We start from the raw sequence: 16,596 nt of genomic DNA, 5'->3' as shown, positions 1-16,596 counted from the left end.
CCATATTCAATTGGGTTTTTCGTATCTTTTTGCTCTGAAATCGCATAATTGAATTACCTTTTTCATGGTCAAATAAAAGCTGTCAGTTTTTTCTATGTCCCTCTTTTGCTTCACTCTTCCTTCAATAAAATCAGAATTAACAGTGCTTGCGAAAAACCATAAAACAAACTACTAAACATTAGCATTTAGTACCCCAAGCTCGGCCAAACAATGTGGCTCCGTACACGCAGAAATTTTTTTTTGTTAGATTTAAAAAAATCCATATTGTTAGGAAAAATATTAAATTGAATTTGTCAATAGAAAAACAAATTCTCAAGTTAATAAAAAAAATATATAAATCGGAAATCTAGAGGCATATTTTCTAGTGTGCAACCCCCAAAGTACTCCCATTGAACGCACCCGTTGCTGATGCCGCTCTGGCCGCAGTAATCAGATAGGCAGATTAAGCGATTTTGACGAATCGTCCTCCCTTCTCCTTCTATGACTCTCTCAATCGGCAAGTTGTTCGTCGCTTGGCATAATCGACAAATGCTTAGCCACCGATGGATAGCGTTATCTCTTCATATCAACGAATTTTTGCTGGGTTCGTTTGTTTGTTTTTAGCGGTAGTGCTCTCCGATCTTTTGTTTTTATTGTTTCCTGGGTTGTCTTTGGTTTGATTTCGATTACACTGCCAAATTGGTTAGATGAACCCGGTCAGCAAAATTGTTTCATATTGTTGTTTTGATTATCTTTCTCGTAAATTGCTTCTAAAATTTATGGGAAAATCTAGAAAAAGTTTGAACATTTTTACCAAACTTTTTACCACTGGGGTCAGAATTGAAAAGCTCCGAATACCGAATTCGGAGTTCTTTTAATTCTTGAATGCTGGAGTGCTGGTTTTGAGCTCTAAGATTTTTACTATAAGTTATTTGCGAACTCTGCGACCTTGATTTCGAGTTCTGGGTACTGAGCTTGAATTTTTCGTTCCAATTTCTGAACTCTTAGTTCATAATCCAAATTAATATAAATTTTGCTATTGAACACAAATTTGTAATGTTTGATTTCTGATTTTTTTTTTCTTTTTAAATATCTTCCTTCAATGTTTCTTGTTGTCTAAACTTATTGTTGTAGTTTTTTAGTGTTGATTGACATATGTTGGTCTATATCGCTTTCAGCAGCGACGAAGGGATTGTTGCCTTAAGCAAAGCAAATATATACTCGACAGCACAACATAATACAAACTGCTGCCGTCTACCCAAAATTATCGGCGTCTTGATGTGTTATCGTAGACAGTTCGGCACCATATCGCCGTCACTGACTGGTTATTCTAACTGCCGTCGACGCAATCAGGGAACGTGTGGCATTGCTTAGATTCGTATGATTGAACTTCAAGGGAAGAAAAATCAGACATAGCTAAGAAATGTTCTATCATAATAATTTTTCGAATCTAATGATGGAAAAATTTCCACCGATCCTTTTATCATTCTTTCATAAGCACGTGAGGAGGTCAAAAGTTTTTGTCTTACCAGATTACCATAAATAAATTTTCGCTCGAAATTGAATTCAAATCACATCTCATCAGCTCATCCTAACCTCCTGGTCCGATTTCAAACCGAAAAAATAAAACTAAACCCAGAAACGATTGTTTGAGTTTTTATCAGAGGAAAATCAACAAATTGGAAACACCTCTCCGGTTTTTTTCTTAAATCGTTCTAGTTCCTCGCACAATCCAACTGAACGAAATTCAATGCCAAATGCTAGAAACACCATTCGGAATACAAAATTTTGCAATCACGCTTTCAATTCGATTCCGACAACTTTCCGTAGACGTTGCTTGGCTGGCGAAAGAAAATCCTAAGAAAACGTTGCATGTAGCTGGCTTACGATAGGGACCATAGAGCTAGAGATAGCGATAGAGATTAGAAGAAAGGGAATACGCCCGTGCTCCCCTTAGGAACAAACTGAGCTTTTTCCCCAACTACCCATCCAACTGATAAAACCATATTGCTTTCCGGCGTAATCGCAACTCCTCGACGAGAGAAGGGGAAAACTGTCTCAGAAGTTGCCCCAGATTTACTGGTTTTCTACCCAGAAAATCTTTCGATACTCCATCTATGTGGCCAGCGGAAAAAAGAAAGGGCGCTACCCATTTTTCGGAGCTAAATTTATTCCTTCAACCAACCCAAACCCAAGAGAATGTTCTTCAACAAAACACAAACGTGGCAATCAACCGAGGTTTCGGTTTCAGCCTCAAATAAACCTAACACCAGCCCCTCAATTTTCCCTCCGTGCCGGTGCTTTCCCAAAATACTTATGTTGAGTGCGTTGTGGACAGCAGTGGAAAAATCTTATCTCACTCACTGTCGTCGTCGTCGTAGCCGCCGCCGTTGTCGTCGTCGGGCATGGGATTTTATTTCATTTGTGATTTAGTTTCCGCTTTCTTTCGGGGGTTCAGGATATCCGGTTTGACTTTAGCTAAGCTGGGCCAGTTGTTCGAAACAACCAGTACCTACCATCACTATGAGAAAACCATGCTTCAAGTACTCTTGATTTTCAAAACTTTTTGTAATCTGCGAAGAGAATTTAATTTTGCTAAATTTTATTTTTGTATAAATTTCATTTTTCCACAACTTGTGCTCACTTCTATCCTCTGTTGGAAGCAAGTGCTGATTTCGATAGCACCAAGCAAGAATGTAAACTAGTGCTTTCAATTCGTTTGCTTCTCTGGTGTTATATACCTGTTTGTAGTAAAGGTCCAATCTTTTGGCGTAAAATGAGGACGATCTCCACTACAAAGTCGGACTTGGTCATCATGATTTGGTTCCATCCCCGCCTCGAGATGACGGATAACAACAATCCACTTGGATGTCGTTTGGCACTAAAGCTAGGACTGGAAAGTATACCCCAAAAATGGCAGACGAAATAATTCGATCCACACTACTTTGAGCTCAATTGTGCGTGGATTTATAAGCAATTTCTGGTACCGAATCTGACAGCAGCAGTAAACTGTCCGTTTTTTTTTTCCTCCTTTACTTGAAAACCGGAAATGAGAAATGGAGCGAATGTTGCCGACACGTTTTTCGTCTCGGTATCCTTCAATATGTTTTACAAAAGATGTCGCAACTGAGTTCAGCTTTAAAATTTTGACGAAAATGGTTTAAAGCTTGATTCTCGGCGACATGTGCCGATTTAGGAAAAAAAAATTAAGAGGTTGTATAGTACACTACCGTGATCGTAGAATTACAAATTTATTTCCTATTTGTGTCATTTATCATTAAACTGACCACCCAAACATTTTGATTCCGTAATAACCTTTCTATGATTTTTTTTTCGTTATCTTCCCCGTCGTCATTTTTTATTCCTAAAAAAAACCTTTTGTTCTCACATTTGACATGTTGTCATTCTGTCATGCCGTGTCATCTTCTCATAGTTCAAATTGTTTTGGCATGTTTTCGCATTTTAGTTTGACTTGGTCAAATCCGAAAGTTAAACATGAGACGGTAGGATAGGGTAAAATGAAAGAAACTAATCTACCTACATATCTAAGAAATCTGTGTTTACAACATAAAAACTCGATTGTAGCTACTGCGACCGCATGAGACAACGCCTAACGAACAAATGAAACTCACGCGCCGCAGCTGCTGGCTTTTTATAACTTTTCAACTTGCCCAACTCGATTGGTAAAAAACCCATCGTGTTCGACAAGTCGGAAAGTTATAAAAAGCCAGTAGCTGCGACGCGAGAGTTCCATTTGTTCGTTAGGCGTTGTCTCGTGCGGTCAAAGTAAGCGATGATTTATGTTCGTTCGTGGAGCGAAATAGAGTTTATGGTTTTTGACAGCTTCTTATGTGGAAATCAGCATTTCAACATTTAAGCTTCCTGAAATCAAGTGGGCTCTCTCGGGAACATTGTTATTCTTTAAAAGAGTCTTCTACATATAAATTCTTTGGACTTGAAAAGAAACAAGGGGGAATGCACAAACGGTTCTCTTCTCGATACTCCGGCATGAAACCAAATCGAATTGGATCTCAATTGCTATTTCTTGAGATAGCAAATTCCTTTCTAAAACTTTTACTTGAAGACAACTCCTCCGAAGTCATACAAATCAAACACTGTTCTATTTAGGTATATCTATCGACATTAATTGTCGTATCTAGACGAAAATTTGCGTTGGGGAATATTTCAGGGCAGTTTTCATTGTTTACTCTTTCACAGGACTGGTAGTAGTACTGAGAATGACTGTTTTTTGTTGCTTAGAATCAGCAGCGGTTTCTCGCCGTGACAGCTCCAATCAAAGACGATACGTGCTGTAGACCGGGAAATGCGTAGATGCCTTTTTCGTTTCCTCGACTGGGGAGCTGTGCAACTCTGGAAAATTTCAACATACCTGCCAATGTGAAGTTTTTGGCAGTTATATTTATAACTTCCCAAGTACAAATGTGTGCTTGTGGTTTGTGGGTATTGGTGTACAAACACACAGCCAATCCGAAATGTTCTTCGGAAGAGATGTCTGTTAAAGAGGATTTTTTCGTGACGCTTGAATCGTTCACGATTTTCAATTTGCACCCCTATAGTGTTGCCGTAAGACGTAATTCTACGTCAAAACATCAACAATTTACTAGAAATAATCTTAAACATATCTGGAAACACTGTGAGAAATTCAAAAAAAAAATCACTGTCACATACCAACATTTTTATTATTGAATAGGTGAAAGACTAAATGTAGATCGCTGAAAAAGTTCTCCGATAAGCTGAAAGTGTTGCCTAGTTTTGAGTGATTCAAACCTAACTTCAAACAACAAATTTTCGATAAGCTGAAAGTGTTGCCTAGTTTTGAGTGATTCAAACCTAACTTCAAACAACAAATTTTTGCTTCTTCCAGAGCTCGTAAGCTGTACAGCCGGTACCGAGGCTATGTGATAGATGATTTCTGATGAACGACAGAGCGTATGAAAAACCCTATATCAAACAAATTCCGGCATTTGCAATCTATCTATACCATGTCTGCTCGTGGCAAGGTTCATAGCATATTATAGTATGTATTTGCTGGTTGTTTTGTATAAAATTCTAGCTGATCCCGTACGAACTTTGTTTCGCCAGGAACTATAAAAATGTGATATTCCTTAAACTTAGAAAAAATCCTTTGCTGTAAGATTATCCTAATTAAAAATTGAAAACCCATCACCATAAACGACGTTACTCTTTGTTTCCCAAGCCCGTTCTTAAATTTGCACGCATTTCATATCCACTAAAATGTCGTGAAAACGGTGGCTGATTCATCAAAATGACGTTTTGTTTCGTGGCATCGATATATTTGCTCATGTCTTCAAGCCCACATACACAAACTTTCATTCCAATCCAATGTACAAAATCGTCAATACCACTAATTAGTGAACAGGTTAAATTGACGACCCCTTTAATGAAATTTTGTACCTTAAATTAATTGCCTGTCTCTCAAAACTCCAGTGTGCAAATTTTCATCTCAATCCAATACACAATATCGTCAATATCAACGAAATCGTCCCTTACACAAAATCTGATACGTAAAATCGATTGCTCGTTCCTCATAACTCCCGTGTACAAATTTGCATTTCAACTTAATGTACAATATCTTCAATATCACTAAAACAGTATTTGTGTTGTATAGACGACCCCTTTTCCGGTAGCTTACAAAAAAATTGATACCGGAAATCGATTGTTCGTCCCTCAAAACTCCTTTGTGCAAACTTCCATCTCATTCCAATGAACAATCGATAGCTCGCCTCTCAAAACGCCTTTGTGCAAATTTTCGTTTCAATCCAATGTAAAATATCGTCAATATCACTAGAATAGTTGTTGTGTTGTATGGACGACCGTAAAATCGATTGCTCGTCCCTCAAAACTCCTTTTTGCTAATTTTCATCTGAATCCAATGAGCAATATCGTCAATATCACTAAAACAGTATTTGTGTTGTATGGACGACCCCTTTTGCCGGTCCTTTACACAAAATCTGCTATATAAAATCGATTGTTCGTCCCTCAAAACTCCTTTGTGCAAATTTCCATCTCATTCCAATGAACAACATCGTTTATATCACTAAAACAGTATTTGTTTTGTATGGACGACCCCTTTTGCCGACTTCTCACACTAAATTTGAGACCGAAATCGATTGCGTGTCCTTGAAAACCCCTGTTTGCTGAATTTCATTCCCATTCATTTCAAAATAACGAAAATATCGCTTAAACAGTACTTGTGTTGTATGGACGGCTTTCGAAAAGGGGTCATCCGAAAATCTCATCTTTCCTGATCAGAATGAGCACCCAAATTTCAGCTCTCTAGGTCTTAAGGCGGCTGAGCCTATTGAAGACAAACACACAAACGAACAAACAAACAAACATACGGAAATTGCTTTTTATATAGATAGAAGATAGAAAATTATTTGCCAAGGTTCCGCTCCGTGATTTTGGTTTTCGCTGCTTTTTAAGCCTAAAAAGAGTATACGTAATCTTGCATGTACCCTTCGCAACTTACGATCTATACTAAACGATTATACTTTAAGTTCACTCTCATGATGATTTTACTTCGTTATTGTCAGATTTTGCCAGCAGAAATTCCATTAAAAACGCCTTAAAGGGGCTCATACATAATCAAGTTTTGTTAGTTTCGAAACAGCTGTATCTACTAAATCGCCCTCAGTTTCTTTTAAAAGAGAAGTATTGGACAGAAAAGTAGCTGAAATTGAAGGAGGAGGAGGCAGCCACCTAAAATACAGATTATACAAAGTATAAGTTTGAAAAACTGATCAAAATCATGACTGAAAAAGTGTGCGCCTGCCGATAGGTGGTACCAAGAATAAAGTAAAAAAAAACTTACAAAAAACGATATTTTTTTTTCGAATTTGTTCATGAATTATCAAAAGATTACCTTCATTTCCTTCACAGAAAGTATTTCGATCCAACGAATGGTTTGTAAGATACACGCATTCGTAGCTGTCCCATTTCTGAAAGAACTAAGTGCTGAATGGCCTGTTTACATGAAATGCCGATTTATGATAGTCTATTTTACATAGTAAGTACTGGTACAGGAAAATTGAACCGATTTTTTTTTTACTAAAATGAATGAGACCTAGTCCATCAAATATGGCTCCTTTGGATTTATTCAATCCAACATTGATGTTGTTGAGAATAAACAAGAACAGGATGGTACCTAAACTTATCTCATGAAAAAAAAAATTTTTTTTCAAACCACCTAGACGTTTTTCGAGGTATACCATTAGTTTCTACTACCAGAAATGTGAATACAAAGCCATGTGAAAATGATGGAACAGCTGAATTAAATCGATCTTAGTTAATATGAAAGTAAGGAGTGTTCATTTTATAAAACGGACACTTTGTTTTGACGATATCTTATTCATTTATTGACCAAATTACATAGAGTTTTCTGAAAAACATTGCAAAACTAACCCAGAACAAGAAGAAAGTGAGAAATTTAACCAAAAGTTTTCAACGATAAAATTGGTACACTTTTTCTCGAACTCCCCTCATAAGCCCCTTTACAGTTTTCGGCTGGCTTTTGTCCACATTTACTTGAACTCGTCGATGGACTGTGCTTCTCTACCATCCCCTGAAGATTGCGCTTGTATGGTGGGCTTGTATGATGACGATAAAGAGGAACTAGGCGTTTTTCGATGCATTCCTTACGATAATTTTCACCATTTATGGTACCTGTTGTGAAATATGGCGAACTTCTTTCTCCGCAAGAGCAGATAGCTTGCCAAACAAGCACTTTTTTGAAAACTTTTCGATTTTGTGGTGATATCACAGATTTCAATGGATCGCTTATCATGAGGTACCTCCTTACCAATAATTGCGTAGAAAAACTGCGGCCCAGGAAGAGCAGCTGTGTCCAGTTTGCAATAAATTTCATCGTCCATCAAAATGCAACGGTTACTTTGCTTCTACAAAATCGTATCCAGTCTCTGAGTTCCGCGCTCCTTTAAGGATGTCTCTGCTTCCTGTAGGTCTTAATGTCGCTCCTTCGTTATATGTTTTGGACGGTCCCAACAGAAATTTTCAGTTTCTTGGCAATTCTTCGAACAGAGTTGTGTTCATGTGACAACAAAAGCTTAACACATTTCTTCGCCATTTGTGGATTCACTGTGCCTCTTCTGGTTTCGGATCCTGGCAAATCTTCAAGAGTATTGTGCTCTCCAAACTTCCTAATGATTTGATAAACCGCAGACTTCGATCGTTTCACAAGATTTGCAATATTTTTACACGATAGTCCATCTTAGCAGAAGTTTTGAATTATGAAAACACGGGTTTCTTTATCAATTCGTTCCATTTTACGCTTTCTCACAAAAAAAAAATATGTCAGTGCTTTGTCAACAAACTTTTATACACGATGAAACCAGTTTCATCAAATTTGTGTTAAAATTCAACTTTTTATCGTAACATTTAGGTGTCAGTTTTATAAAATGAACACTCCTTATATCCAAATTTCAGTACTCAGTTTGAATTTCGTACATCGAAGCGCCTATGACTGTTTCGTGTAGAAATTGTATCGTAACACATTGCAGAAGTTCCATCCAACACATTTAAAAAGTTCGCTAGGCCAAAGCTCTCATAAACGGCAATCTTTTTCATCACAAACGGAAAGAGATATTACTGGCTGAAGCGTTCAGCCATTGAGCAAAATAGAATACCATCATTATCGGAACCGAAGCCGGTCCCTATCATATAGATATGTACACTACATAGTTATAGCACGAGTTTGTTGTTGTTTGTTGACACAATAGTTCGGGGAGCGAGTGTTCCGGGATGGAATGAAGAGACGTGGCGGCCAGTTGTTGGGGGAAAAGCGCCTCCAATTGCAGTAACTAACTATAGTAGGGTAGGGAGTAGTAGATAGGAAATATAGGTAGCACTTGTATATCTATCCGATGCTTTCAAACAGAACTTGATACCGTCCCATTATGAACGATTCGTGAACACTCGTCGTAGGTATCACCGATGATGATGATTCCACACAACCAACGTCAAAACTTCAATGAGAAGTGCTCTTGAATTCACAGACCATAACTACGGGGCACACGAGTTTTTGGTGAGAGGAACTTCTCTGCAATTCACCGGTGACACCGGTCGCTGTGGTGGAATTCTGGATTTGTGGGAATCGGGGACATACCAGAAGTGAGGTCTCGTTGAGGTGTCAGAAAAATGACACCCTCTGGGTCGGATATTTTTTTGAGTGCGATGAAATTTGTAGCTGACTGTGGCTTGCTGGCGCACTAGCTTGGTTTACAACACAAATAGTAAATGGCAATGCATACAATGTAAATATTGCCATTTGGTCTCTCGCCCCAGGGGGATCAAATTATGTTTTGACTACCGGCACGGATCGATTGAGTTTTTCATGCTTTTCGACTTGAACTAGTTTTATGGCATACTTTTTCCTTCATTATCAACATAATTTTTAATGCTAGGGTTTGTATTAGGTTTATCTTTGAATAAACTTTTAAAATGAATTTTTAATCGAATCAAATGAACTAAATTTGCATGTTAATAGCAAGCACACCCAAAAAATATTTCTTCCAAAGCTCCGTTCAAGCACGTCAAATAACGTACCAATAAAAACCGGCTTAAATTTTATCAACTCAAATTCCGGCAGTTTTACGATGATTCAAACAATCTTCATAAGACGAGGAGAAATCGCCAAAACACGACAGGAACGCATCGCCGGAAGTAGAAAAAAGAATTGCCCATCGCCTCTGGAGAGTGAGTCGTGTGACAAAGTCGTTAAGCTTTCATCATCACGTGGTGATGCCTCGCGTCTCGTTTCTTCTGCCATCAGCAGCAGCTGGAGAAGGAGGAAAGCCAAGAGGCCATTTTCTTTTTGGAATTTCCCCTTTGGGTATTACTTTTTCCAACACTCACTCTCCTACGTTGCGACTGCTGCTGCTGCCAGTTAAGATTTTTTCCTCCTGTTTGTTTGTGAACAAATTCAATGATGGACAGAGGAGCAGCACAGCTCAAACCAGTTAATAATATCGACGAAGCGTCCCTTGTCCAGCCAGCCCCGTTTCCGGGGAGCTGGAGCTGATAGCTGCTTATGAAGACGGATCCCGACGACGATGACGATGATCATGATGATGATGCTGATGATAGTCTTCCTGCATAAAAACAATACGAGCAATTTGAGCTCAGTTGTTCTGCTGCTACTGCTTCTGTTTGTTTGTCTCGTTCGAATTCCCCTTACTTCCAAAACTTTGCTGTCACATTTCTTGAGAAATAAAGTTTTTTTTAATATTATTAACTGATTACTTCCAGAAAGGAAATTTCGAAAATAAGATTTCAGATTTAGATTGCAGATACGGATTTCAGATTCAGATTTCGGATTTCAGATTCAGATTTCAGATTCAGATTTCAGATTCAAATTTCAGGTTCAGATTTCAGATTCAGATTTCAGATTCAGATTCAGATTCAGATTTCAGATCAGATTTCAGATTCAGATTTCAGATTTAGATTTCAGATTCAGATTTCAGATTCAGATTCCAGATTCAGATTTCAGATTTCAGATTCAGATTTCAGATTCAGATTTCAGATTCAAATTTCAGATTCAGATTTCAGATTCAGATTTCAGATTCAGATTTCAGATTCAGATTTCAGATTCAGATTTCAGATTCAGATTTCAGATTCAGATTTCAGATTCAGATTTCAGATTCAGATTTCAGATTCAGATTTCAGATTCAGATTTCAGATTCAGATTTCAGATTCAGATTTCAGATTCAGATTTCAGATTCAGATTTCAGATTCAGATTTCAGATTCAGATTTCAGATTCAGATTTCAGATTCAGATTTCAGATTCAGATTTCAGATTCAGATTTCAGATTCAGATTTCAGATTCAGATTTCAGATTTCAGATTCAGATTTCAGATTCAGATTTCAGATTCAGATTTCAGATTCAGATTTCAGATTCAGATTTCAGATTCAGATTTCAGATTCAGATTTCAGATTCAGATTTCAGATTCAGATTTCAGATTCAGATTTCAGATTCAGATTTCAGATTCAGATTTCAGATTCAGATTTCAGATTCAGATTTCAGATTCAGATTTCAGATTCAGATTTCAGATTCAGATTTCAGATTCAGATTTCAGATTCAGATTTCAGATTCAGATTTCAGATTCAGATTTCAGATTCCGATTTCAGATTCAGATTTCAGCTTCAGATTTCAGATTCAGATTTCAGATTCATATTTCAGATTCAGATTCAAATTTCAGATTCAGATTTCAGATTCAGATTTCAGATTCAGATTTCAGATTCAGATTTCAGATTCAGATTTCAGATTCAGATTTCAGATTCAGATTTCAGATTCAGATTTCAGATTCAGATTTCAGATTCAGATTTCAGATTCAGATTTCAGATTCAGATTTCAGATTCAGATTTCAGATTCAGATTTCAGATTCAGATTTCAGATTCAGATTTCAGATTCAGATTTCAGATTCAGATTTCAGATTCAGATTTCGAATTCAGATTTTGAATTCAGGCAGATCTTAGATTTAGATTTTCTACGGTAATACAGTTATCTTCCGTATACTCTGATTCATCCTCAATTATTTTTATTGATTCACATTCTGCATTTGAGACATTGCCTAAGCAACGTACATATAAGATGAAAAACATTTCACTCTAACAAACAACAAGTCACGCGTCCTTTTTGTTTGGGGGAAAAGCAATAAAATGGATGAATGGCGAGCGCGAGAATAATGGAATACCCTCTTTTATGGTTGCTCCTTTTTAAGAACAGAATAGGTCGTAGTAATTGGAGCTGAGAATCCACCCACATGTGCGATTTTTTTTCGCAGAATGTTTTTTTCTATAAGATGGTTAAGAAAGTAGTATGTGCAAGAAACATATTCAACCCGAATCATTATTTTTTTCCGAATGGGTCAAGTAGAGATGGTTTGATGATGGATGAATTTTTCACTCTCTTTTGGTTATTCGACGCTTTGACATATTTGTTGAAATGGTTAAATATTTGATCAATTAATGATCGGTTGAAGTTTCTGTCAAAATTTCTGTCATTTGTTACCCTAGTTGTCGTACCCCTAAATACTTGATATTTTAACTAACGCAATCTTTATCTCCATTTCATCTCCAGTGCTAAAAGATGAGCCCGATGATCTAACGCATCTGGCTCCGACGGCAGGTGACGCTTGCATTCCGTTGGAAGAAACCGGTCCGTTCTTCAACGATGTCTTCGACGATTTTATGATTACCGAGAGTTACACCTCGCTGCTGCAGGACGAACTGAACTCCCTGGACAGTGCGGAAAGCCGACTTACGGGCGTATCGTCACCTCTATCGATAAGCAGTGGATGCGGCACAACCAACACAAGTATCATAACGTCACACTGCAACAGTCATCATCACAGCAGCAGTAATTCGTCGGGGTCGATCAGCTGCTCCTCAACTGCCTCGTCCCCGTCCTGTTCCTCATCACCGAACTCCCTACTCTCGTCCACATCTTCGTCAGCAGCGCAAAGTCACTCCCACCAGCATCACCATCACAGCCACAACCACCAATCCTCACACCAACATACGTCCTGTTCCTCCTCTCCCTCCGCCTCGATTGCATCCTCATCCTTAACGACCAGTGGAATCGGTTCGACGATCGGTGGCAGCGCTGCCAGTTCACAAATCTCGATCGGAAGCAATGGTAATGGCTCCTCGACAACCAGCAATAACAATGACCCGTTCATCAATTATCGCGATGAAATCAGTGAGATCAGCCATTCGCCGCATTTACTGTCGCCCGGACTGTCCAAGGTAAGTTTTAACGCTCTATTTTTTTCCCAAACGTCAGTCAGCAGTTATTGTCAATTGCTCGAATTTCAGCAATTTTGCGAGAAACTGAAAAATCTCGGACTCACTAACACTATAGCATTCTTTATGTAAACAACAATGCTCTGATAAAAGTTGAAAAAGGATTATACGAAAAACCATCATGATTGGTAAATGAAAAAAAATCACCTCGAACAGGAATCGATCTCGAGCCTACTGATTACCTCTCCGACATCTAACCAATGGGCCAAATCATCAGATGTAAACTAGGCAAGCTGTAGCTCTATCATTCATTTGATTACATCGCGTTGAATTCGCTGCTAGATGCTACGGCAGAAAACGCTCATCGTGCCCCGTATAATTGTGCTCTGTTTGCCCCGAGTCGACAAGTTAAAGGGAAAACGTGTTTTAAATTGATTTGAGAACAGAGTTGGTTTTTCTAAAATATTTCTGTAAAAATGATAAGGAGATTTCTTTTTTTGCTGAAAAATTAATACTGTAGGAAGTACGGAATTAATCCTCATGAAAATATATTTAGGAAAATACGTACTTTTGTAGAAAAGTGAAGTGCTTATTATGCCCCGGGTGCTCTTTATGCCCTTATCTACCCTATCAAGTTTAAAAGAGATGGGATGAAATACAAAATTGAACGAATATGCAAAGTTAATGGTTTTTCACACACTTAGAAATGTGATCACCCCCTCAAAAACATAAAAATTTTGATCAGCCATATCTCAGCCATCTTTTTACATATTAGAATTCTTTTGATCTCATTCAAGAGATCGTGAGCAAAACCTTCTTTGTACGTATTTGACAAAATGTTAATATTGAGTTTATATGACTTAAATTTAGCTTAAAGTTGGTACAGTTTTCAAAAACTGAACTTAAAATCAAAACCCGATCATCTCAGGGTGGAAGGAACCATATTTCAAAATTTGAGTTGCATTCGAATCCTTTTTTCATACTGTTAAAAACACATTTGTTTAATTTTTTTTTTTTTTTTATGAGCAGGGAAAAGCCCGCGGGAGTGTACTTTCTTTCCGAAGTCCTTCTCCAGTGGGCGCAAAACCTCCTCATCATTTTTTATTTCTGTTTTTTTTTTTTATTCATGTTTTACAATAATATATCGATCCCGTAATTTTTTTTTCTCAACAAACACTTGGGAAAGGAACACTTGACATTTAGTTGATTTTCTTTTGCGTATTTAGAACACTCGGTATTGGTATTTCGGTGGTGTGCGAGGCAGTTAGTGGTGGCGGCGATTGATGGCGGTGTGTGGCGTTGAGTTGTGGTGGGTGGCGGTGGGTGGTCGTGGGTGGTGGTGATTGGCGGTGAGTTGGCGGTGGGCGGCGGAGGGTGGTGGCAGTTGGCGGAAAAGAAAAGAATTAAAACGAGAGTGTAAATCGTTTGAATGCAACTTTCCCAGTGTCGTTCAAGATTCTTCAAAAGAAAATGATGGGAAGTATAATTTCCACATTGCTTCCAGCGAGATAAATCTCTTTGAAGGAAGCGTATTGGCGGTGTCTCAAGGATTACGGATCATCGGGTTTCTTTCAACATATGAACTATTATGGATAGAAGTAACTTTCTAGTTTAGTTCTGATGTGCTGCTTTTGCATTGATTTGAACCTGTTTGTGTTCGTTTCATTTCTAAGAACACTAGGAAGATTGTTATAAAGTAGTTTGCCGTAATAAGGAAAAGCCTTCCGTGACATTTCAGAGCTTGGTCTACTAATTGAGAGGCTAGCTTGGTTACGGAGGGTGTATGAATGGCTTGGTTGTTCATATACAACATTGTGATGAGCTTGCTGATCGTGTAGGTGTGAATGGATGATCAGGATCGCCTGCAATTCCCGTAGAGCTTTTATTGGTAGCGTCGAGTGCGGAGCTTCTGAGTACAGGAGTCGTGAAGAGTACGTTCTGGGCCTATTAAATATAGCTTTTAAGCAACGATTTTGAGCAGCTTGTAGTTTTTTCAGGTGTATATCTGCTGCCGCACCCCAAATGAAGACTTGATATTGCAGTTTAGACTGCACAAATGCTTGGTACATCCAAGACAGCTGCTTTCTTGGTACGAACTTTTTAATTTTCCATAATAAACCGCATAATGCCATATGGCTTGTGATATAGCTCAGTTGGCAAGCCAATGCTTCCCGAGCCAATGTTCGTGAGTTCGAGCTCAAGAATAAACATCGAACACAGTTGTAGCGGATAAATTTTTCGATAACTGACCGCCAACTGAATCGTTCATATAAGTCTCAAATGATACAAAGATGTTCAAACGACTTTAATCGAACAAATGAAGTGTTTTTTTTTTCAATTCCATACCTCTAAATTTAAGACTCGTGGACAAAATGGAACACCAAATTAAAAGCCTATTTTTTCAAAATCAGTTATTAAATTATCCGGAATTTTCTCCGAAATTCACGAGCCTACATTTTCAGAATCAATTGCTATTATAAATTTTCAAAGGCTTATAAACGTTATAACTTGAAACTTCAAACCAACGTCCTCGGATTCGGATCGAATTTAATTAACAGTCGAGTCGTCCACCGCTTGTTTTGAAGCATGCAAAAAACAGTAGATGGGTACAGAAATAGACCATATCAACAAGCTTACACCGGTATTAATTCCTAATAAAATCCACTCGTTGAGTACTTTCGAAAAACGTATGAATATCGGTAGGAAGGTATGTTAGGATGTGGAAAAGTCCAACCGAGAAGCGAGTCGGTTAATTTGGTCCTGATACCGTATAAGTGGAAAGAAGAGAGAGTACCAAGTCCTTGTGGTATTAAGTGTGATTAGGCCTCCATTTTCTCGCGTGCTTTCCTCTAGCTTCTGATGGCCGAGACAAGGACCAACAAAATTGAACAAATCAGTCCGAGTAGGTGGGAGGTGGGGAGGTGATTTTCGATCGGACAGCTTTTCCTTGCTTCCGTCTTCCTTGGCAACAACAAATTGGGTAGAACTGTAAGTGGAGAAACTCTAAATAGGTACTTTTCGAGAAATTTTTGGTTCAATCGATTAGAACCCTTGACTCGGTGTGAACGAAGTTTTGATTCTGTCCGGTGCAGCCCAATAAACTCGGTTCAATTCGAGCCTTGCGTAAAAAACCAGGGTAAACCCCTCGTGGAAATTATTACTTAGGATGATTGGGGGGAAACTTTGTTGACCCCAGTCGCAGCGAAACTTTTCAGGTAGGGTTGGTCGTAAAGTAAATTGCTACACCACTGTCAACCTTCGTTTTGCTTAATTTGATGGAACATTTTGTGAGGAGTGGTTCGATTAACAATTTCTTCCGACTTACCTGGTTTGTGGATAGAAGCTGCACTTTGAGATGGGTTGAACCCGAATGACGGGTTTTTCTGCATGAGAGCGCAATCCACTTTTAATTGACATATGTGGGTTAGGCATTCTGTAATCTATTTTTAACCATTTCCATTCACTCGATTGAAATTACTCCTGCTGTTCCATACCCAGTCCGGAGGCCACCTGACTAAATCGACTTGTTCAAGTATAGTCTGTTATGTGCCATAATATTCGATCACACAAAAACGATAAGCGAGCAGTTGTTCTGGTGAAAAATGATGTCGACAGTAGACACCTGTTGATATGGTTCCAACGAATGATTAATTATTCAAACCATATCCCTTCCCAATAGAAGTTCTCCCGCTTTTCGTTAGCCTCAACCTAAAATTGGTTGGAAAATGTTTCTTTTTAGTGAGCTGCAGTCTACTCCCTGAAAGCTGTACAAATCTGTTATTTGGAACTTAATACATCAATCAATGTTTTTGT

The 16,596-nt window shown here is 38.3% G+C and overlaps 1 protein-coding gene across 1 annotated transcript in view; it reads left to right on the top strand.

Moving 5' to 3' along the window:
• The window catches only part of LOC129737902 (protein similar-like), a 69,376-nt gene that overhangs the window by 27,383 nt on the left and 25,397 nt on the right, over positions 1-16,596 (top strand). Inside the window, exon 4 of the mRNA XM_055729069.1 lies at positions 12,119-12,786. Coding sequence (XP_055585044.1) covers positions 12,119-12,786 — 668 coding nt within the window. The remainder of the gene's footprint in view (positions 1-12,118; positions 12,787-16,596) is intronic.

The sequence above is a fragment of the Uranotaenia lowii genome, chromosome 1 (assembly GCF_029784155.1).
Source record: "Uranotaenia lowii strain MFRU-FL chromosome 1, ASM2978415v1, whole genome shotgun sequence".
NCBI classification, from domain to species: Eukaryota; Metazoa; Arthropoda; class Insecta; order Diptera; family Culicidae; genus Uranotaenia; species Uranotaenia lowii.
Note: the sequence above shows the minus strand (reverse complement) of the source record. Positions and strands in the feature narration are given on the sequence as shown.